Source organism: Sinocyclocheilus grahami, unplaced genomic scaffold, assembly GCF_001515645.1.
Source record: "Sinocyclocheilus grahami isolate Dianchi unplaced genomic scaffold, SAMN03320097.WGS_v1.1 scaffold307.1, whole genome shotgun sequence".
Classification (NCBI taxonomy): domain Eukaryota; kingdom Metazoa; phylum Chordata; class Actinopteri; order Cypriniformes; family Cyprinidae; genus Sinocyclocheilus; species Sinocyclocheilus grahami.
This window is the reverse complement of record NW_015505486.1, coordinates 575,976-601,233: the sequence shown is the minus strand read 5'-3', so window position 1 is coordinate 601,233 and position 25,258 is coordinate 575,976. Positions and strand designations below refer to the sequence as shown.

The 25,258-nt window shown below is 35.8% G+C and overlaps 2 protein-coding genes across 3 annotated transcripts in view; one reads left to right on the top strand and one right to left on the bottom strand.

Annotated features, from left to right (window-relative positions):
* Positions 1–10,556: 10,556 nt before the first annotated feature.
* LOC107601565 (uncharacterized) lies at positions 10,557–18,676 on the bottom strand. Of its 2 annotated transcripts, none has more exons than XM_016293798.1 (9): positions 18,567–18,676; positions 18,425–18,486; positions 17,819–18,335; positions 15,712–15,765; positions 14,935–15,013; positions 14,132–14,261; positions 13,810–13,908; positions 12,325–12,512; positions 10,557–10,920 (listed from the first exon to the last, which is right to left on the bottom strand). In XM_016293798.1, the coding sequence occupies exons 1-9, from the start codon at positions 18,668–18,670 to the stop codon at positions 10,774–10,776; spliced, it is 1,380 nt and encodes a 459-aa protein (XP_016149284.1). In that variant the 5' UTR covers positions 18,671–18,676; the 3' UTR covers positions 10,557–10,773. The 2 variants fall into 2 exon arrangements, with proteins under 2 accessions (XP_016149284.1, XP_016149286.1); XM_016293800.1 differs by having other exon boundaries at positions 17,819–18,332.
* A 932-nt stretch (positions 18,677–19,608) lies between these two features.
* The window catches only part of cfap70 (cilia and flagella associated protein 70), a 30,837-nt gene continuing 25,187 nt past the window's right edge, over positions 19,609–25,258 (top strand). The window contains exons 1-8 of the mRNA XM_016293778.1: positions 19,609–19,632; positions 19,725–19,908; positions 22,087–22,185; positions 22,294–22,379; positions 22,486–22,665; positions 23,350–23,532; positions 23,614–23,708; positions 23,795–23,888. Of these exons, the coding sequence (XP_016149264.1) occupies positions 19,609–19,632; positions 19,725–19,908; positions 22,087–22,185; positions 22,294–22,379; positions 22,486–22,665; positions 23,350–23,532; positions 23,614–23,708; positions 23,795–23,888 (945 nt within the window). The remainder of the gene's footprint in view (positions 19,633–19,724; positions 19,909–22,086; positions 22,186–22,293; positions 22,380–22,485; positions 22,666–23,349; positions 23,533–23,613; positions 23,709–23,794; positions 23,889–25,258) is intronic.

The following is a 25,258-nucleotide window of genomic DNA, read 5'->3' as shown; positions in this document are numbered from 1 at the left end:
GTTTTTCTCCTGCTAATTTGTGGCGAGCTGTTCATTTACTACTCTGCTAGTACTGTTGGTTTATGTCGCAAGATAAAATCATCTGCATCTGCCGCAGACAATTTCAGCTCAACAAGTTGTTTAAATGAATGGGAAACCCATTTACAGTAATATACTCCCCGTCTCTTACGTCACAGCTCAGAAAAGTTGCTAGCGATGAGTCTGGGACTGTAATCGAAGACCTCCAGTCACGTATTAAGGCCTCCTTGTGCAGTTCCTACACCAAAAAAAGTACAATTTCATACACTTTTCAGTTTAAGAAACTTATATTGTGAATAATTAATACCAGTTCACTAAAATAAAGCTTTACCTCCCATTCAGTTGCTTGCTAGCTCCCATCCTAAGCAAACTGTCAATGCATTTCCTGTTTGTTTTTACCAAATAACTGATGGAAATCAACAGTGTGCAATCTATACATAGACTTCAAGTTGAACATAAAATATTCCTCTAATAGCATCTTTACAGGAGAGAAAATATAAAAGTAATATAAATCGGATCATAAAAATTTGATCATTGATTTGCACTAAATACACAAATAAAACTACAAAACTATATAATTTAGACACTTTAATGCTCAATTAAAAAAGTTATATAAAATACAGCATCATTAAGCATATGTACTGCAAATGTTTTTCTTGTGCATTTTTACAAAATGACCATTTTCTTTCATAAATCAACAGTATGTAATCTATAAGCAGACTTAAAGTTGAAAACAACAAAATATTCTTATAATAGAATAATCTTCTACAGGAGATTTGTCACAAGATCCAGGGAAGACACACAAAAAGAACAAAAGCCTTTTGAACGTGTGCCAGCCTTTATTACGTCCACCAGATTTGAAGATTTGTCTCCATGGGTGGACAGGGCCATTTAATGATTATTATGTGACTTCACTGTTCCTTTTCCTGTACATTAGTGTTGTTTTTCCCAGGAAGGGTCAATGGTATTCCTGGGAAGCTTGGGATAAATGTTATTACTGGACTTACAGGGAACAGACTCTGTAAACCTGGGAATTCATGCTCTGACATTTTAATGATCCCAAACAGCTCACACACAACCTTTTCCTTTTTTGACAACACTGTTTATTCTGTTCTCTTCATTATTATTCCTTCCTTTCTCAAAGCATTGTAGGACAAGGAAGACCCCTGGGGCTTCACTGAATGAAGAATGAATGACATCCGCAGAATGTCCCTTTAAAACTGTTGGAAAGGCAAATGCGATGCACGGTAACTGCTTTAAAGTCAAGAGCTGATAAGAGCTGAAAGTCATGCATTTGTAATACTTCTTGGCTCATATGCTGCAATAATATTCTGCACAGAGTGCAGTCATTCTGTTAAATAGCAAAGAAAAATGAAAAGTCTGTCATAAATTACTCACCATTATAACATGTCATATCCGTATGACTTTCTTTTTCCTGTGGAACACAAAAGATGTCATGATGAATGTCTGAGCTTTTGTCAATTAAATAATGAAGCAAAAAAGCACTTAAAAATTATTTAAATTGTATTGAATAAAAACTAAATATATAATATATATGTAAAAAATGTCTTTATCTGCTGTTTGTCTCAATTATTGATCCTTGTGTTCTTAGTGTTCTTACACTTTTAGATACTCCCTGCCTTGTGTTGTACAATAAAATAAATCAAATCAAATCATATAAATCAGCAATCAGAGCATTTATCTAACACAAAAGCAGTGAGGATCTCAAACAGGTTGACAGCATTTGAATAGATCAATTTACACTAACTACCACCAATGAAACTTAAATAAACAAAGTAACTAATCAATCCCTGATTTTTAAATCTGATGGATGTTTCAATGTGCTTAAAACTCAGTGTTACATTATTTTGTACAGTAATTGTATTAAATATTACAACATAATTTTGTATATCCCCATAATAAAGTAAAACGAAGTAAAATAATATAAAATAAAATATGCTCTGGGTGTGTGTTCACGGTGTGTGTGTGTGTGTGTGCACTTGGATGGGTTAAACACAGAGCACAAATTCTGAGTATGGGTCACCATACTTGGCCACATGTCACTTCATTTTTTCACTCTTGTGCAGGTGACTTGTAGGGACTTAAATGAATTGCCAATTTGAAGTGGTTAATTTAAAGGGGTCATATGATGCGGTTTCAAGTTTTCCTTTCTCTTTGGAGTGTTACAAGCTGTTCGTGAATAGATAAGATCCCTAAAGGTGCAAAGACTAAAGTCTCAAACCCAAAGAGATATTCTTTATAAAAGTTAAGACTCGTGACACGCCCTCCTAAAATGGCTCGTTCTAACACGCCCCCACATATCTACCTCACTATGTGGGAAGATTTGCATAACGCCGCCTAAATGTTCACGCAAAGAAAGAAGGCGTAACTTTTATTCTCGCTGTGGTATTGTTACTGCCGCCGCCATGTCGTTGAGACGCTGTGTTTCGTTGTGAAAGCTAAACTACTTTGTTTGGTCTTCCAAAAGAGGACACAACTAGAAATAAGTGGTTAAGTTGTATTTACAACACTGTTCCAGAACAGTTCAACCCAAATATTCAGATGTGTGCAGCGCATTTTATGGAGGACTGTTTACTGATCCTGGAAGAGTAGACTACAATGCCGGCTGTTCTGACTCACAGACTGTAAGTACGTTTTCATATTTAACCCTTATATGCATACCTCGTGTCTTTAGCGATCCGGGACATCATTCTCTACCCTCTTCCATTTTTTTTTAAGTTAGACATCAACTTTCTTAGTATTCCTCAATCTATTAATTATAAACAATATAACATGAAAATAATAGTTAAATATAAAAGAATGTCTGTTTTCTGATTAATTTTTTGTAAAAAGTGTATAGGGTCGCTAGAGACCCGAGGTATGTAAATGTGTAAGTATTTTTTTCCTGCGCAACTATATTTACATATATTTGCTGCAGAAAAAGCATGTTGAAGCTCGTTTAAAGTTTGCTGCACAACATTTAGACAAATACTGGGAGAATATAGTCTGGTCCGATGAGACCAAAATTAAACTCTTTGGATGCCATAATACACACCATGTTTGGAGGCCAAATGGCACAGCACATCACCCCAAAACATCATGGTGTGGCACTGGCAAAATTCATATAACTGAAGGAAGGATGAATGGAAAAATGTACCGAGACATTCTTGATAAAAATCTGCTGCCATCTACCAGGATGATGATGATGAAACAAGGGTGGACATTTCAGCAAGACGATGATCCCAAACACACAGCCAAGGAAACTCTCAATTGGTTTCAGAGAAAGTAAAGCTGGTAGAATGACCCAGCCAATCACCTGACTTGAATCCAATAGAAAATCTATGGAATGGGCCAAAATCACACCTGAGCAATGCATACGACTAGTTTCTCCACACAAGAGGCGTCTTGAAGCTGTCATTACCAACAAAGGCTTTTGTACAAAGTATTAAATATATTTCAGTAAGCGTGTTCAATACTTTTTCCCTGAGTCATTCCATTTTATTACACAGAACTTAATTTCTGAACTTATTTTTTTTGGAAAACAGCTTGTTACTCGCATCATCAATGACGTCAAACTAGGCCTCATTTACTTTCATTTATGTATAAAATGTAAAAAGAGTTCTGCCTCACATTTCCTTTTGTGTTCTGTGGAAGAATGAAAGATGGTGAGTAGATGATGACAGTCTGAGTGAACTTAAACCACAATGGCTTTGTCCAATTCCAAACCCTCGAGAGTCTACACAGGCAGCATCCCAAATGATATGTAACCTCACAAATAACTGATTTGGAACGCTATACACAGGCAGCGGCTCAAAAAAATCACTCAGCATGAGAGAATCAACCACAGTCCTTTTTAAGAGAAGTCAGTTCACTTGGTGGCCATATTGACAACACCTCCAGGCAGCTGTTTTGGTTTCATATCAGCACTATCTAACATAAACTGTCTTGTTTTCAACAAGAAATGTTGTTTCTTACATTCAAATAGCAGTTAGTTCATAGTCTAGTTAGGTATTCTCACTATATCATACTATACTACGCACTACTATCAAACCATAAAAGCCAGACGCATCAAATATGATACTCAAAAACACATGCAAACTTTCTGCAAAGTTTAACCGCAAAGACCCCCCCTCCCCCCGCCTTAGTTACTGTTGCTATGTCTGACCAGCCATGTTGCTCTCACCACTACACATCATGTTCTCATGAAGTAAAAAAATATATCGCGGAGCTGACAGACAAGACAGAGCAGGTTACTTCTGGTATGAAACAAAATCTCAGCTTTCTAATGTTATAATTTTTTGTAAAGAAATTCAAACAATAAATACTGTTAATGTGTTGTGATAGATCACTACAGTGTATATATTTGTGAGTGTATTTATATATATTTTGAATATGTATATGTATGCGTATGTGTGTGTATGGACGTGTATGTATATGTACGCATGTATATATTATTATTTTAGTATTCTTGACTATGTTTTGAATATTTGTTTTATATTTTTATATTTACGCTTTTACTTACAATTTTATCTCCTGATGTACTTTCTGCATTAATTCAATCTTAGTATTGCTAAGCAGCAAAGTAAATAAACTTTAAACTTCTTGTTCACGGCGCTCATCGCAGTGCATTCTGGGATACACGCACAGCTAAGACGACATCTTAAAACGTTGCCTACGGAGGGAGCGCACTATAGGTTTTGGATCGAAGTGAACGTGTCTTGGTTGAACCTGCTCAGACAGAAGCCCAATGCACTAATCTGTTGTTTTCTACTTTTTCCCATGATGGGAGCATCAGTCGCGTTGAACGTGTTCCTGGGTGAGTCAGTGATATCAGCGTGGAGTGGGCGGGGGCTGGAGGAGGACGCCCACCCACGGCCCGCTGTGTGAACCCAGTGCCACCTGTCTCCCAGTCTGGAACAGCTTGTGCCTCCTCTGTGGGCTACCGTCCCCGTACAGGCCCCGTGGAGCCTCTCCATCGCTCGTTTTCACACGCTCTGCATGAATCTGACATAAATAAAAAATTTTAGCACTCTAAAATGAGGTTTAGAACATAAACGAACATCCCGAGCATGCATACCTCATCGCAGGCGATCCCGGAGCGCTACACGTGGTGGGTTACACGCAAAACGACCGTCCGCTCATCGATTTGCCATTCCGATGATTTATCGATCAGTCTCGGCGTGTTGGCGGTGGCGGCCATGACAGCTTTGTGCTCCTCGGCCTGTGTGAAAACCATGTGGGACTCTAAAAATGAGATGAAATCAATGAGAAGTACCTCCTTTGTTCTCCACTTGTGGTGACTCAGAGGTTTGAACAGTCAGAGATGAACTACCAACCATCCCAACCACACAAACCAATGGCATTTTATATAGTCAACATATCAGCTGGAAAAGTAATACTCACTGTGCCTAATGCAGCTCGTCTGACATAATTTCAAACTTTGATGTTCATGCTGTCATCACAAGTCTTAGAGAGCATTTGGCTTTTTTTTGTTGCCTAATTTTAGTTTACTTGATATTCACTTTGTTTAGAAAAGCAGCTGTTTTTGCTGTATCTGACTCTGTAGACTGTACTCTTAAAAACTCTTGGTTGGTATATAACAATATAAATATCAGTAAATATGTAAATATCAGTTTGAAATTAAATCAGTCCAACATTTAGGGTTCCCACACTTTTTTTAGACTTAATGAATGTTCATGATTGTTTATTTTTATATATAAATATTTACATACATTTATATATAAAGTCAAACGATTAATTGCGATTAATCGCATCCAAAATAAAAGTTTGTGTTTACATAGTAAATATACACAGCACACACACATATATTATGTATATATAAATACACACACATACAGCATATTTTTTTCAAAATATTTACACGTATTTATATGTATATATTTATATCATATAATTTATATGAATATATAAATATATTTAATATATAAACATAACATATTTTTCTTAAATATATACATGCATGTGTGTGTACTTGTATATACATAATAAATATACACCGTACACACACATATATTATGTAAACAAAAACTTTTATTTTGGATGCGATTAATCGTTTGACAGCACTAATATAAAGCATCTTCAGTTTGTATTTCAGGCCATTTTGGAGCCAACCTTAACTAGAACAATTTATATTTACTATATCAATTTCCATGACGTCTCTATTAAAAAAATTTCCATGACTTTTTATGAAACTACAACTGGAGAAAATAAATAAAATATGTTTTTCTTTGACTGTGGAAACCCATATCCAAAATTAATGTGGATTCCAAATATTAAATTTTATGCTGATTTCGAATTATACGAGGATGGCTTGAGTTATCAAAAAAAATCAAAAATTATAAATTTGGTAAAAATTGAACAAATGGTCCAGGTGAAGTTTGAAAAAGTAGTTTTTTTCTCTCTCAAAACTCAAAGTAAAATAAAAATGGAATCTGATTCTTACAAACAATATAAAAATAATACAAATAAAATAAACACATGGAATATGATTCTTAGAAACAATACAAAAAAAATTATAATAAACATGTAATATGATTAGAAACGATACTAAAATAAAATAAAATAAAAGAGATCACATTAAAACAGATTTTTAATCTTTTAATCGGGAAGTCGTGGCCTAATGGTTAGCGAGTCGGACTCATAACCCAAAGGTTGTGGGTTCGAGTCTCGTACCGGCAGGAATTGTAGGTGGGGGGTAGTGAATGTACAGCGCTCTCTCCCACCTTCAATACCACAACAAGGTGCCCTTGAGCAAGGCACCGAACCCCCAACTGCTCCCCGGGCGCCGCAGCATAAATGGCTGCCCACTGCTCCGGGTGTGTGTTCACGGTTTGTGTGTGTTCACTGCTGTGTGTGTGCACTTTGGATGAGTAAATGCAGAGCACTAATTCCGAGTATGGGTCACCATACTTGGCCACTTCACTTCATCACTTTTAGAAACATGTTTCAGTCTGACTGGTCAGATCAGATTTCAAGTAGTTGTTCTTGTCGTTTGACTTTCTAACATTATACACAAGTAGCAGTAATGGGATTGATTATGTTCTGAATGGTGAATGACGGAACTATTTCAGTCACATCATATAACAGCACCGCTGCGAGATGTCACGATGGACGCGATCAAGAGGAAAATTTGTCTTTCCACAATGACAGCTATACTCTCATAGTCACTCAGACACCAGATATTGACTACAAGCTGTCTGAGGTAACAGTTTCATTCCTGTTCAGTCAGTCCTAAAGATCAGATTTGATCGTTACATTCAATGAGGAAAGTTTGAATTTCCTACTTGGGGAAAAAAGTGCAATGGAGCAACTCTTAAAGTCAGATGAGATGGATTTGGATGGAAAGCAGCACAAGTGATTCAATTTCATTAATTTCATTATTAAATCTTTTAGTCTTCCAAAACATTAGTACTTGCTCGACTTAACTAGACTTTGGAGGTCCAAACTCAAAATTGTATGTTTACTTGCTGCATTTAAAAAGGCCCTGTCCACGCGAACACGTTTATTTTTTAAAACCGCCGCTTTTTCTACGCGGTTTGGCCGCTCGTCCACACGCAAACGCAAAAGTTGCTAAATGATGTCACTGGGCGATTACGTAATCACAACGCAAAATTGTGTCGCTACATCAAATCTCAGCAAAAAATATATTTTATATGTGTTCATTTAGATTTGTTCGTAAAATAACATAAATGCATAATATTAAAAATGTAAATAACCATTTTTATTCAATTGAATTATTGAAAACTTTGACATTTTTGAACAATTGCAATTTACTTCTTTTTTTTTGTTAGTAAATAACCAAAACTACACATTCTGAACAATTATATCTTTAAGTGGTGTATTAGTAGTTAGTTAGTATATTACACTCTAAGAAAATATATGTTGTTATGAAGGAATTTTCCGTATTGATTTTTCCACTGGTTTTTTACCTGCATTTTTAATTACACATTGTAATTTTTGTTTTCAGGTTATGCCCTGGAAAATTACTAGTACCTTTTCCATTTTCGTAGATATTTTTCTTACTAAATGATCAACAACCGCAAGTACAAGCTACTAACAAAGTGTAACATGAACAATTATTCAATTACTAAATTATTTAATTATTATTATTAAATTGAACAATTGAAAATAGAAGCTAACTTAATCCACGTGAGGCGTGTACTGCTAGGCATCTTTGGATTTCTCTTTTTGTGTAATTTAGAAGGTAAATGTGTGCCTTTTTATCATTTGAGTCACTTATCAAAAGTTGCTAAAAGTTGCCAAATTAATTAAAAAAATAGCTAAATTTGTTGCTAGGTGCTTCTGGAAGAAAACGTTGCTAGGGTAGTCTGAAAAGTTGCTAAATTTAGCAACAAAATTGCTACTGGAAACTTTTTCAGGCTTCTGATTGGCCAACATGGCTTTACGGTTGAGATTATATCGCCACCTGTTGGTTTGGCATGCTCTTGACAGTGCTTCATAGCATGCTTTTGTGTTTTCATGTGGACGGAGATTTTTTTTTTTTAAACGGAAGAAGAAAAATCTCAGTTTATAAAAATACCCGTTTACGTGTGGACATGGCCTGAATGTCTTTTAATACAGACCTTAGTCAGGTTAGATGCCATATTCAATTTAAAGCAGATGAAAATGAGTCTGTGTGAGATAGACTTGCAGTCTTCACATAATATTCACAACCCACAACTTTCAAAACTGTTTTATGGAGTTTTTGTCTACTGGTTTTTTTTGTTTTTTTTTTAGGAAAGACTATCAATTGAACAATCGTTATGTTGTTAAACAACAGTACAATCCACTGAACACACTGTACTTTTATCCCTCACGGCCTCATTTACATTCCTGTCAAAAATGAAATATGGCACTATGCTGACTAAATCTGTACTTGAACCAGCAGAAAATTTTCAATGCAACAATCCACATAAAACAGAGTTTTGGCCTCCAAAATCTTACGGTGTACAAGGTTACCAAACTAGACAGTTTGCATAGACGCAAATCCAAACACAGGAACTGCGTCAGTAACACCTACAACTCTAGATTCACCACTAAAAGCATGATTTAGACACTTAGCTCGAATAACACACATTTGTATACGTACGACGTGGCTCCAGAGTGTTTAGACGTTCATTATAAGTAATTGCATTGGTGTAAACACAACTTTTGTTTGTTTTCATAAACTGAAGGATGAGTCTAAATGACTTTCTGTCCTAACAGACGTCATGCCACACATGCTGTCAATAGCGGCTCTGAAAGACATTCAGGACAGCATCAAGAACACATTACCCTCTGCTGGCACAAACACAGCACCGCAGGCTTCAACAGGACACATGCAGACATGTGCCGGTATTCGGTAATGCGATATATCACGGTAATGAATATGCACGATATTGTTATCGTGGGCTCTTCTAAATACCGTGAATAATTATATATTACAAATTATTCAGAATTTTGAATGCATTTTAAGAATACTTTTCCCATCAACTGGTCAAAATGCACAACAGTGCTGTATGCTGAGTGAAAGACGCTTGCACACTCTGATGTAAACAAGCACGGACGAGAAGCGCATGGCGGAACACTCTGGATGAAAGCGCACTTTCACTCTCTGACAGCAGATGGCGCTAAACGGCAGAAATGCAGCCGTTACCCCGTTACTTTCTGTTTCTGAATCCTGTTTAAATTATTTAAGCAGCCATTCAGATTTGTGTATTTGCTATGATGTTCATCACAGATACTTAAATATTTAGACCTAATAGGCTATTTATTTTCAAACTTTTTTTACATTTTAATCTGGACTACAACATGCCCTAGATATTGTTTGAAAGTGTTTTGATTCTTTATTGTTCGGTCACACTTTACATTAGGGCTTCATTAGTTAATTCATTAGTTAACAAACTGCCAATGAAAAATTCTTCTGAACATTCATTAATCTTAGGTATTCCAATATTTAATAACAGGTTGTTAAAATCAAAACTTGCAACTGTATTATTTAATGAGCTAACATGAACTAAGACTTGTATATTTTTTAACAAAGATTAATAACTTCTGTAGCAAATGTAGCTATTGCTCATTGTGAATGTTAATGCTTTAACTAAGGTTAACTAATGAGGTCTTATTGTAAAGTGATACCTATTGGTCTTTATAGTTCTTTTGCACTTTAATCTGTGTAACATTTTTAGCTTTATACATTTTTCTGTATTGCTTTATTGCATTTAAATGTTCAGTTATTTTTGTTATAAGAAAAAAGTTATTAAACCTGTTATACTGTATTATGACAGCACTTTTTTTTAAAACTAAATTTCAATATCGTGATAATACCGTACACCGTGATAAAAGCATTAGCAATTAATTGCAACATGAAAAGTTGATACCAGCATATCCCTAGACACATGCTACTCATATTCAAAAGATGCCAGTGGTTTGGCGCATTGAGTAATGAATTCAAACAGGAAGATCTCATCAGAGAGCCAAATAATATATGCGGGATGGCACAAAATGAAATCCTGACTCATGGATCATGAGACGTCAGCTGGAAGCTTTATTTGAGTTTCTTAGCAGCAGCTGCACTCTCCCGTCACGTGACCGATTGTTAAACTTCCGAGCCAAATGCACACACAGAACACGCTTACAGTTTATCTCAGGAGAAGAGCTCTGGAGAGCGGCTTTTGCGTCAGTTCGCAGGAAAACTTCCCTGCCGTGCTTCCGGGAATTCAGTCCACTAACCCTGAAATACAGTCTTGTTTTTGCTCAGTCTGACTCCGAATCCAAAACCAGAGATGGAAACTGAACTCCTCCCTCCGCCAGCAGCGAGTACAAGCCCCGCAGAACCACAGCACTGGGTCCAGCGGCTCCGGGACGAGAGCTCCAGTAAGACGCAAGGCTATCGGACATCGCCTAAAAACAGAAAACACGGCAACATTTGATTACTGCTCTGCTGTCTACCTAGATAGCATACAGTGCATGCCACAAGGTTATTAAACTAAGAATGAAACTGAAACCATAAACCATTACATGAAAGAAAATAAACATGGACTGAAATAAAGTAAAATACATAACAACATTTTTTTATTTTATTTCTACAAGCAGCTTAGGTAACATTTCTCAATTTAATTTACTTTAAAAACATTAAAAACGTGATGCACTAAAACTATTAAAACTAAAACTGAAGTAAAAATTAAAAATAATAAATACATAAATATATATATATATATGTATACACACACACACATATACTGTACATATATACACATATATACACACACACACACATATATATATATATATATAATTATAATTAAGATAATTAAGAAGATTTCTTTGATCAAAAATACATTAAAAACAATAATATTGTGAAATATTATTACAATTTCAAATAACTGTTTTCTGTTTGCATATATGTTAAAATGTAATTTATTCCTGTGATGTAAAGCTGTATTTTCAGCATCATTACTCCAGTCTTCAGTGTCACATGATCCTCCAGAAATCATTCTAATATGCTGCTTTGATGCTCAAGAAATATATATTTTTTATTATTATCATCAATGTTGAAAAAACTGCTTACATTGCTAAAACTATAACAACAGAAATGGATTTATCTCTATTTATTAGGGCTGCAAAATGGCTAATCGCGAATAATCCCATTTTAAATAAAAGTTTGTGTTTACAAACTATATGTGTGTGTACGGTGTATATTTATTATGTATATATAAATACACACACACACACGTATATATTTTTAAAAATATATACGTGTGTGTGTGTGTATATATATTATGTATATATAAATACACACACATACATGTATATATTAAGGAAAAATATGTTAGATTTATATCATATAAATTATATACAAGTATAAATATATTTACATACTAATATTTTTAAAAATATATACGTGTGTGTGTGTGTGTATTTATATATACATAATAAATATACACAGTACACACACACATAGTTTGTAAATAAACTTATTTCGAATGCGATTAATTGCGATTAATCGTTTTGCAGCCCTACTATTTATATTTCATCGCAACTTTAATTCTAACCATTTTTAGTATTGAATAAGACAGCAAGTTGAGGATCCATGCAATGTATTGTGGGACTTACGAATGACGGATAAATGCAATGCTGCCTTAAATTCCATCCAAAATAAGGTATCTTACAGCAGAATAACTTTATGACTGCTATCTAGCTAGTCAGCTCACTCAGCTCAGCTCGGTTTATAACAGAAGCTGATGAAAATAAAACAAGAAAAAGCTACTTCCTAAATATAAGAAAGAAAGACAAAGTATTTTAAACCTGCTGAAGACGAACAGCCTGCTGAAGTTGTTCTACTCTGAGCCTTTGGCTTTCCAGCTCTCTCAGTTCAGCCTCATTGCTGTACGACAGGACGGGCGGCAGCCAGGAACGGGCCGGGTCGCCCCATTCACCTGTCCTCCGGACGGGACACAAAGCTCCAGAGATCCTCATATCCCACCTCTCCCAGTCTGAGAAACACAGGGCAGTTTTGTATTAGAACTACATCCGGTTTATCAACCCGTATGATCCGGATCAAGCTGTATGAACAGCGCAGTGTACCAAATTCACAACTAAACTGCAAAATCTGTAATAAGATTTGAATATATTATAGAATATATTTTAGAATATTTATGCATTATGCATTATAAATAATCTTCTTAATAATACTTTAATAATACCAAATGCCAAGAATAAGGCATAACATGGAAAATCAGCAAGCATCTAAGGTACATTAATTGCTTTCCCAAGAAGCATGAACATGGGAACTGTCGTATATTGAAAAATATAACCGTTAACGACATTGAGAAAGGGATGGGAATTTTGTCTTCTTGGATAAATGGACGGTGTGTCCACTTGTAGAAATCGTGAATGAATTTGTGCTACTGAGCACAGAGCGGACACAACTGGCCGTGTTTAATGGAGTGTGAACAGATTACAGGCTACTGACACCACATTAGACCCAAAATAGCCTGAAGATGAAGGGTGTGATGTGTGTCATTGCAGTAGACTGAACTCAGAAAACACAGCAAGCTTGTGATCACTACAAATACCAGGTGAACATACAGAATAAACTAGACCGGGGCTAGTTGTCACAAAAAATGGTTTTGTATGTTGGTGTTCTTAAATTAAAACATTCAGTTTGTCATGAAGTAAAACTGCAATTATCTGTTGGCTCAGACAAGAATCCATTATATAATAAAGGCAGATTTGAACTGAAAGGTTTAATTGTGTTAATTGTGACAAAAGGATTTTTCATAAACGTCAGGTTGGGACAAGCTGATACAGGTGTTAAATAAAATTGTACTTTAATAATAAAATGTAAAATATCATGAATTTATTAATTTGTATTAATATTATAATTTATTATATAAGCTTTATATTTATCAAAAATAATAATAAATAAATAAAATTACATTCTATAAATTAAAAATGTATTAATTACAGTTTCTGCTGGTAAAAAATGGTTAAACATTTCATAATATTTAATTTTTGTTTTGTGCTTTATAATTGTTTCACATGTAAATAGAGCTGAGAAGCTAACCTATAACAGTGACAACTTACCTGATTACATAATCTTCTATTGAGGCATGTTGTCACAAAAGGTCAATGTGTGTTTAATAAATCTATTTTTTACACACTGAAAAGGTTTTAATAGTTTTGTACATTTGCAATATTCATTAAGCAAATGAATACCATCACAAGCAAGGAGCCCTGACATGAAAATGACGTCAAATGACGTTTGTGCAGCTGGAGATTCTAAAGTACCTTTCTTGCGATGATCAGCACACGCAATAAGTTCTGCCGTCATCCTCTCCAAACCCTCCAGCATCCGCAAGGACTCATATTCTCTCTCACGCAAGGTCCCTGTGATACACACACACACACATATATCTTGGTCTCTATCTACTCTAAATGAGCTTCCTGATACTGAAACGTCCTGTGACTCAGATGAATAATGGCTAGTGTTGACAGTGTTATCCTTGGAAGGATCCTTATTGTCCAGTTGCTCGTTTCTCAGCCCCCTACATCCACCCACACACTTCTGTCTTCCTGCAGCCCTCCATCTTTCTGCCCCAGACGCGGGTACCTGAATCTGAGTCCTTCTGGGCCTGTAGCTCAGCATTGAAGCAGTGCGTCAGGTCAAGACAGCGCTGTGTAAGCACGTCCAGCTCTGTTGTGATATCAGCAGGACATACAGAAGGCAATTCGGACGGGAACTGATACAACAGCAGCTCAGGAACATACAACAACAAAAAAACTACAAGATTTTAGTCAGATGTCATGTTTAAAGGAACAGTCCATCCAGAAATGGAAATTTACTCACCCTCAAGCAATCTAAGATGTAGATAAGTTTGCTTCTTCCTCAGAACAGATTTGGAGAAATGTAGCGTTACATCACTTGCTCATTAATGGATCCTCTGCGGTGAATGGGTGCCGTCAGAATGAGAGTCCAAACAGCTGATAAAAACATCACAATAATCCACACCACTCCAGTCCATCAGTTAATATAATTTGAAGAGAAAAGCTGCATGTTTGAAAGAATTTGTTTTTTACAAACACACTTTTTTTTCGCTTCAAAAAGAAATTGATGGACTGGAGTGGTGTGGATTACTTGTGGATTATTGTGATGTTTTTATCAGCTGTTTGGACTCTCATTCTGACGGCACCCATTCACTGCAGAGCATCCATTGGCTAGCAAGGGATGAAATGCTACATTTTTCCAAATCTGTTGTGAGGAAGAAACAAACTCATCTACTTATCATCTTGGATGGCCTGAGGGGCCACATCAATAGGAGTAATGATGATTGCACGGATACACTGATCGTGTCTGAGGTGATACCGATCAAACGCAACAGGACAGAAGCAACAGGATTGATCTGAAAAGGATACAGTGTCTCGCAGTCTCTCTGTGAATTTGGTTCTCTCTGGTACTGGCTTTGATTGCTGGGTTAACACTTTCTTCCACAATCTGAAAGAAAAATGCATATTTTTCTCACAACAATTAGTGTAATTCTTTGTTCTACATACAGTGGGTACGGAAAGTATTCAGACCCCCTTAAATTTTTCACTCTAAGACATATTTTGTGTTTAATGCTAGTAAAGCTCTATCAACATCTGTTTAAAGTGAAAATCATGTTAATGAAGGTTCAACTGAAGTCAATGGAGCAAGGCATTTACATGAAGTCTTCCTTACAAATATGTGTTATTTGAGTTACGATGCTTTCTGATTCATAACTTGGCACTATAACTACTCTTCTAGGTAGTTAAACCTCTACTTATAAGTCGCTGACATCATTTTATGTATAGATTTTTCTCCGTTTAAAAATACTACTTCTTGTGTGTATTGTGTAACAAAAAAAAAGATTGATCTGCTTTACATCTTCATAACAAGACTAAAAATATTGATGTTTCACAGACGAGGTGAGCAAGTGATTTATATTACACTAGTTTTATGTTAAAATCTATGTCCTGTGACTTTAATTTCAAAACAGTATTTTAAGGTTTGCGTCGTTTCATTTACATCCATTGTAAGTGCCTTATTGTGACATGATTTTAAAGTATAAATTATTTACTAATTAATGTTATGCCTCAAACGCTACTGAAAGTGCTCAGCTTGTAGTGAACCTACAATATTTCTTTAATTTTTAAAGACAATTTTAGACTGACCGCTTCTGTTTTGTTCTCTGTGCACGCCAAGATGGTAACAAAGGAGATGGTATCCTACAACAACAACAACGACAACAAAGAAAAGCCATAAAAGCTACATTTGAAAATATTTAATATACCATACCATTCAAAAATTTGTGGATGGTAGATTTTTAAAAACATTTTTAAATGTATTTTATTTGATCAAAAATGTTGTGAAAACACTATTATTGCAAAATTTTATTACAATTTAAAATAACTTCTCCATTTAATTATATGTTAAAATGTAATTTACAGCTGTGATCAAAGCTGAATTTTCAGCATCATTACTGCAGTCTTCAGTGTCACATGATCCTTCAGAAATCATTCTAATATGCTGATTTGCTGCTGAAGAAACATTTCTGATTATTATCAATGCTGTAAACAGTTGTTCTGCTTGACTTTTTTTTTAGGATTCTTTGATGAATAGAAAGTTCAAATGAACAACATTTATTTCAAATATCAATCTTATATAACATTATAAATGTCTTTACTGTCACTTTTGATCAATTTAAAGGGTTAGTTCACCCAAAAATGAAAATTCTGTCATTAATTGCTCCCCCTCGTGTCGTTTCAAACCCGTAAGACCTTCGTTCATCTTCGGAACACAAATTAAGATATTTCTGATGAAATATGAGGGCTCTGAGCCTCCCATAGACAGCAAGGTAACTACCAGAAAAGTGTCCAGGAAAGTACAAAGATGGTACTGTCGTGAACGTGTGGACACAAGTGACGCAGTAGAGACAAAAATGTGGAATAAAGTTATTTTTGTTTTCTTTGCGCAAAAAAAGTATTCTCGTAGCTTCGTAACATTACAGTTGAACCACTGATGTCACACGGACTACTTTGTAGGGTTGTGACGGTGAGGGAATTTTCCCACTGGTTAATCGAAGTGTGACAACACCGGTAATGCCGGTATCACAGCGGGGGCGGGGCGTTCCCTCTTTTCCTCGCTTTCTTTCGCTTTTAACTAGCTTGTAAATGCGGCATGCGCATTTTACTTTCACTTTGAAATAGCGGCAATTCGGCGTAAAGCAATTGTTCGGTTTTAGTTCGTTTGAATTTTCCATCTTTTCCTCGCTTTTAAATAGCTTAAAAGCGCTGTGCGCATTTTACTTTCACTTTTGAATTAGCGGCTGTTCGGCGTCAATTGCTTGAATGCAACAACAAAATACAATGTCAAACTCACTTTAGCGTATATATATAAAACATATAACTTTTATTAACAAAACAAATACAAATACACCATGCTATAGGGCAGGCTATGCCTATAATATAACAAATAACTTACATAAAGTTTAAATAGGTATACAAAACAGAAAATAGAAATAGACTAAGTAAACATAAGTATAATATATAACCAAATAAATAAGAAACGTAGAACGTTTATTAGCAAAACGAGTAAGAAAGCTTGGAGGCACGGCATACACCTTGATGTCAAATAAAATAAATAAATGACACAAAGTTTAAATAAAGTAAAAATCAGCAAATAATGTGGAACCAATTAAATAAGAAACGAATGTTTAAAAAAACTTCCAAAATCAGAAAAAACGGCAAAAGTCAACAGGCTTTTCAAAATACAAAATATTGCCAAACAGGCGCTTTTGCATCTCGTTTTGAAACTAAATCATCCGCGATCGTCTCGTCTGTCTCACCTTCAGTTTTTAATTGTAGTGTCTGTTCTTTTACTGAACTAAATTAATTTTTATTTCTATAAAAAATCAAAACGACGGTGGGGGTCGGTGCCGCGATGGGCAAGTGACGTAACCGGTGTTGCGGCTTAACACCGGTATCACCGTCAGCACCGTGGTAGTTACCTTGCTGTCTATGGGAGGGTCAGAGAGCTCTCAGATTTCATCAAACATATCTTAATTTGTGTTCCGAAGATGAACGAAGGTCTTACGGGTTTGGAACAACACGAGGGTGAGTAATTAACGACAGAATTTTCATTTTTGGGTGAACTAGCCCTTTAATGCATTCTTGGTGAATAAAAGCATTAATATCTCTTGAAAATATAGTGTACGTATTTGATTAAAGATCAATTTCATATTTGCACACAACAAAGATGACTATCTGATCATACACATACCATTGCTCCTTAGACTGCACACTTCCTGTTGTGACTTTCCCATCTTTACCAGATGCTGAGACTTCTTGGCAGGAGACTGATGGGGAATTATCTTCAGATGACTCTTCAGCGTTCGTGGCTTTGACACACATCTTCTGCTGGGATCGTGTGGAAGAGATCTTTGCTGAAGCGCTCTTTGGGACTGACGGGCTTCCACTGACCACCTGATGAGCAGTCGGTCTCTTCCGGACCAGAACCGGCCGCGTCCAGGGGGCCCCATGGGTCAGATTCCCTCCGACCCGTCTCTGATGAATGGGTTTTTTGCACATCTCAGACAGAGGGACAGATTCCACCAGCTTTCTTTTATCTCCCTCTTTAACAGTATAATTAATGAGTGCTGTATTTTTTCTCTCATTAGGGTGTTTACTGTCTGGGTGAAGATCTTTATGAGCCTCAGATGTGCTGCGGATTTTCAGGGCTTTTTTTAAAACCTGCTCCAACAATTCAATGTCTTGTTTTTCTTCAGGCAGAATATCTGCTTTAGAAGGCAGAAACAAAGATTGATTGTGTAATTTATGATGTGGGATGATATGACGAATAAATGTAAATACATGATTTTCCTCTAACCATCTTTAGTACCGATGGCTGCTGCAGTTTCCAGCTCACTGGTTTCTGTCACACGCGTTCTCCTGCAAAAATATGGCATAAATGAAGCTTTTTACAACACATGAACATTATACCAACAAGATAACCACTTAGATCACCGCACATTGAGCGTAAAATCTCCTTGCACTGTCGGATGTTTTCAGTGAGTCTTGATTCTTCAGCTTTGCACATCTTGACGGCTTCATCAACAGCATGAAGAAGAGACATGCTCAATATCTGGGGAAAAATACACAATAAGCAAGATTTTAGGTAGATATGTTTATGAATGTTTGGAATTATAGATGCTAGGCCTATATCTGTTTTTCCCCACCGTATTAATCACCTTTTAGCTTTTATGGTAATTCATTTAAACGGTCACATATACACTGCCGATCAAAAGTTTGGGATGCGTAAGATTTTTAACGTTTTTTTAATAGAGTCTCTTATGCTCATCAAGGCTGTATTTCTCTTGATCAAAAATACAGAAAAAACAGTAATATTGTGAAATATTATTTCAATTTGTAATATTGGTTTTCTGTTTTAATATACTTTAAAATATGATTTATTCCTGTGACGCAAAGCTGAATTTTCATCATCATTACTCCAGTTTAAAGTGTCACATGATCCTCCAGAAATCTGATCTATTATCAATGTTGAAACTGTTGTGCCAATCAGAGCACACCTCGCTTTTCAGACTGATGAGCTTTGTAAAAATCGACGCGTTTCAGAAAGGCGGGGCATAGAGGAGAAACAATAATGTACAGTATGTGGAAAATAATGTGTTTTTTTTTACTTTAAACCACATAAACATTTCATTACACCAAATACACAAAATAATGTTCTTTTCAGCAGCATCATATGACCCCTTTAAATTCTTGCCGTCTCTAGCTATATGGTTTAAAACACTAAATTAAAAACTGTCTTGAATTTGACAAGAAACTGACTTTCAAAAATAATCCAACTGTGACAAATAATATTCACTGAAGTGAACAGTGTGACAACTTGCCCCGGTCTCCACTACAACTGTTGCTACAATAAAACTGTGGTAATATTAATTAATAAAACAAACTTGGCTTTAGCCACCACTGACTTTACAAAAGTATATGTATAAATATACTTAACAATAGAGAGATTCTAAAAGCCTAAAAGTTTGAATGTGAATATTAATGTATTATTATGATGTTACAGTAGTAAGAATAGCTGTAGTAGTGTGGCATTTTCGCACTAGTACTATAATAAAATCTTTGCTGTTGTGTGTTTGTGCCATTTGTGATTATTTCAGAGGGGCAGTAGGACTGATTCCTGTCTCAGTTTTGTTCGGGTGGAGTTTAATGGGTGTGTGCTGGGAGACTCACAAAAACTGGACGTTCCTGTGGACAAAGATGTGGTTTACAACTTCACCTGTAGTTTTGAGTGCTCAGAAGTGGCACATACACTGGATGATGTAGCTCATAAACCTGTCATACGTGAGTATTTTTGTCTCGTTTTCTGGTACAAATATCTAAAAATTCTTAAACCAAGCTACATTTACTTGAGGGGCAAAATTACTTCTCGTTTCTTAAAAGAAAATATCAAAATTAAGTGTGTGTGTTTCTTTTCTTGTTTTAAACATACAGTAAACTAACTTTTGATCATTTTTTTGAAGACTTTTTAAGCGATTTTTCTTAAAAGTCTTTTTGCTTCTAAAAGTCCCCATGAAATCAAAATTAAAGTTTTTTGGGTGTTAGTATCAATATGTTAGTCTTAAGGTTTTCTATAGACCAATTCAGAGTAGACGTCACAGTTACGTCACTTGCAGCTGCGTGCGCATAGTGGTTGCAGAAAAACACACAACATAAAATCCATGGAATAAAAGAAAAAAATATTTTTGTGCCTTTTGATGTCAAGATCGGAATGCAAATCATTTTTATAGATTACTGTCGTCAAAGACGCCATTTGAAGCTAAACGCAGACGTTTAAATGGACATACTATGGATGAAAACTGTTATGATTACTCTACTTTTAAAGCATAAATTTGATTTAAACAAGAGGTCTACATAATATTCACATATGCTGTTCGTAGGGGACGTATTGTATTAGCCCTGCAGTTACAGCATGAAATATTATTTAAACCTTACTATTAGAAATATTACAAACCCAATTCCAAAAAAGTTGGGACACTGTACAAATTGTGAGTAAAAAAGGAATGGAATAATTTACAAATCTCATAATCTTATATTTTATTCACAATAGAATATAGATAACATATCAAATGTTGAAAGTGAGACATTTTGAAATGTCATGCCAAATATTGGCTCATTTTGGATTTCATGAGAGCTACACATTCCAAAAAAGTTGGGACAGGTAGCAAATAAGAGGCCGGAAAAGTTAAATGTACATATAAGGAACAGCTGGAGGACCAATTTGCAACTTATTAGGTCAATTGGCAACGATTTTTTTGACGTCACATCGTACTTCATCTTCTCATCAAATCTTCTGACCAATCAAACGCTCTCTAGAAGCCGACGCTATATAGAAGCTACACTATAAATAGACACTATAAATAGCTATAAATAGACGCTGAAGCTGCGGCTGAGATCGGTTGCTTGTTCACAGTGTAGTATTTCCTGTACAGTGAATGGCACCACGTAGTGTACAATGTAGGCGATAGGGAACGATTTAAACAGTGTAAATATGCTTTCAATTGGGGCAAATGAGGTCTGGTTTCACGTTGTTTCACGCGAACCACGGCAGCGTGGAGCGGATCATATGCGCGAGTCGGCATATATTAAACACTTTTAAAACTACACAGCCTCAGCATGATTATGATCACTATTTTGTTTTATTAAGAGTTTCATATTAATTCTAGGGGGTAATCTAATCCGTGAAATTCTCTAGCCGTAAAGGCTATCTCTCCCGGGTTTTCTGCAACCATGATGCGCGCGCATCCTGAATGTTTACAAACCGATAATTGGTTTATAAGGCATTGCGCTCCAAAATTAGCATTTAGAAGATGTAAGCATTCAAAGCTTTTAGTTCGTCACTTCCGCCAAAACGGCTCGCTCGATATGTCCCGCCCGGTCTTCCTGTTTCAGTTGAAATTACGTCACCACATAGAATAATACTGCGTGTTTCAAGGCACTTCAGGGGACCTTTAAGCAAATGCATCCTGGATTAAGAATTTTTAGATATTTGTAATGGAAAATACATCCAAAATACAAGAATAAGAAAACATTTTGTGTGTGTAAATTTAGCTACAAATTAAATGGTAAATATTCCATCAATTCATATATACATACAGTATAGTTGACTTGATTTTAAATGTTAAATTGGTCATGGTTAAATGTAAACAGAAATGTGTATTCTCAGTAACGGTGTTCGAGATCTTACCAAAAGAGAAAAAACAAAAAGAGGAGAAAACTGCGTGTTTCAAGGCACTTCAGGGGACCTTTAAGCAAATGCATCCTGGATTAAGAATTTTTTGATATTTGTAATGGAAAATACATCCAAAATACAAAAATAAGAAAACATTTTGTGTGTGTAAATTTAGCTACAAATTAAATGGTAAATATTCCATCAATCCATATATACATACAGTATAGTTGACTTGATTTTAAATGTTAAATTGGTCATGGTTAAATGTAAACAGAAATGTGTATTCTCAGTAACGGTGTTCGAGATCTTACCAAAAGAGAAAAAACAAAAAGAGGAGAAAACCACTGTACTAGGACAAGCCGTCGTGGATCTACTGCCACTGCTGCGAGGTTAAAAATGTCATTTTACTCATTTGATTCAAACTTTACACATTTGAAAGCACTTTTTATGGATTCTCATATTCGTGAGGTTTGATATCGGTGATATCTTTGTTCTAGGTCAGTGTAGCTTCTCATCCACCGTGCTTCTTCACGCGGTGCCCGGATCACCGGCAGACGTTGCTGTACATGAGGATGGCGTAAAAGTAAAGACAATGTTCATAACCACATTTTTACACCACTACATAAGTACTATATAAAAATATTTGTATGAGGTAACGTTGTATATTTTGTTTGTATTTCCATGCACAGTCCACACTCGATGTGACGGTGCATGTTCCCGAGCCGTTGCTCTCTGATGCCCAGCGCTCTGACTCTAATGTGCTGATGGTCACTGTGGAGACGGCGTATTCTGTTCCCGACGTCTGGAATCCTGCCTCCACACCTCCATCCCACTATATAGCTGCCCTGCAGATGCCCGTCTCAGCTACGGTAAGAGACAAGTGTTGGTTTTTTATTGTATTTTTGATCAAATAAATGCAATCTGAGAATTTTTTTTTTTTTCAAAAACATAAAAAAATCTAAATGATTCCAAACTGTTGACTGATTGTGTTTCAATTAGTGCTATAAAATGATTAATTGCAATTAATCGCATCCAAAATAAAAGTTTTTGTTTACATAATGCTGTATATATGTGTATGTGTGTACTGTATATATTTATTATGTATATATAAATACACACACATGCATGTATATATTTAAGAAAAATATGTTATATGTATGAAATATATTTATATATAATATAAATTATATGAATATAAATATATTCCAAATATATACTGTATGTGTATGTATTTATATATACATAAATAAATAAACAGTACACACACACATATATTATGTAAACAAAAACTTGTATTTTGGATGCGATTAATCGCTTGATAGCACTAAAAATAATTAAAATACTATTCATAATTTTTCCAGTTAATACATTGCTTAAGTTGTTCATATAGCAAGTGCCAAAAAGAGTAAAAAAATGAAATTTTAAAATTGAAAGTGTTAAATTTGTTGCTTTAAAATAACAGATGTTCAGATATATGCAAAATATTTTTATGTCTAAAATAATAATTTGCCTAAAAAGAAAAAGTCTTACATTGTTTATTCATTGTTTTACAGAAAGAGCAAGTCTTGTTATTCTCCAATGGCGTCTTAAAAATGGGTGGTGAGAAGGAGCCAGTGCCAAGACCCAAAAAATGGCCATTGGGGTCTCTTCTCGCACCAGGGGCCGAGGTCATTCAGGGCCTTTATATTGATGCAGAACCCACAGACACGGATCACGGAGACCTTACTGACATAGAGGTGACTTGAGCCATTAATGGACAATTCAGTGATGGATGTGGAAGGAATATGTCACCACATTGATCTGTTTGTGTGTTATAGGACAAGGATTTCAGAGCAGATGCTGAGTGTAACCAGAAAAGAGTGAGCTGGGATACGGCACATCGTTGCTTTATTGATGCGGGAGGTGTGGCCTGGTGAGCAAACAACACTTTTAATCAATGCACTCACTCCTGTGTCCTGAAATTCATGTACTCCAATCACGGCTTCCTATTTTTCTCAGTCTTTCCCGCAGGATTGCAGAATGTAGATTGTGGCCTGTTGAGATCATGAAGGCCATACAGACGGCACCAACCAAAGGTGGGAAGACAAGACAGGTGAGAAGCATCCTGAACTTTAACATTTAAGGGATAGTTCACCCAAAAATTAAAATTTGCTGAAAATGTACCCTCACCTTCAGCTCATCCAAGAAGTAGATGAGTTTGTTCCTCCCTCAGAACAGATTTGGAGAAATGTAGCATTATGTCACTTGCTTAGCAGTGGATACTCTGCAGTGAATGGGTGCCGTCAGAACGAGAGTCCAAACAGCTGATAAAAACATCACAATAATCCACAAGTAATCCACAGCACTCCAGTCCATCAGTTAATGACTTGTGAAGTAATAACTGTGTGTTTGTACCAGGAGCGTAGTTTATGGGGGGATAAAACCCCCCCAATAACCAAAACTAGCAAGTACAACCCCCAATATTTATACCATGGTTAATGGAAACCTAGAATCAGGCTATTAATTTATTAGTTGAATCGCGCCTTCAGCACTTTTATAAGCGCTCATTTTACTTCCGAACCGAACGGAGCAGCTCAGCACAATGAGCAGTTCATAAGCGGTGCACAGATCACCGTACTGAGAAGAGTGATAAGATTTGTTCGAGCCATTCCTATCGCGAAGCTGATGGTCAAATATGTGATCTATTTGAGTTATTTAGAGAAACAGACACTTTAAAACGCTATGGAGAAAGCTGAACAGTATCTAAAAAAGACTAAATAAATAGACTAAATAAACTAAAATAAAAACTTATTTATTGTGTAAAATTTAGTCTAACTTCTTGTAGAATTTATATTAGATAATCTGTTAAGGGAATAGATTTTTCTCTATAGATTTTTATTGCAACTGTGGCATTTTGTAGCTGTAGGTTCTAAATGTGCAGGCGGCTGTTTCTTCATAACAAATGCTATATTGATTAATTTTAAAAAGTCATTATTGGCCTGGTAATGATTAATAGGCTAGTCTTATTATAACAAATGCTACTGTTAAGAACTATGGTACATGGCCTTCAGATATTCCAAAAGATGGCATAGATTAAATCATTAAGAGCCTGATGAACTGTTAAAGGGGTCATATGATGCGTTTTCAATTTTTCCTTTCTCTTTGGAGTGTTACAAGCTCTTGGTGCATAAAGAAGATCTGTAAAGAACATTCAAAGAAACTTTAATAAAATAAACAAACACAACATAGCGCAACAGCCCCTCGCAGACGACTGTCGTGCACAAACAAAACCAAAACACACAATAAAGTCCAGACCTGGTCCTCTCTCGTCTTTCACTGTCGTCACTCCTCCTTTTTATCCTTCCGGAACTCCTCCATGAGACACGAGACCGGTGAGTGGTGCAGGTGTCGCTCATTATCAATTTCTCCACCGGCCTCGCTCCGTTCCCACGGCTCTCGGCCCCGCCCCCACTCGTCACAACA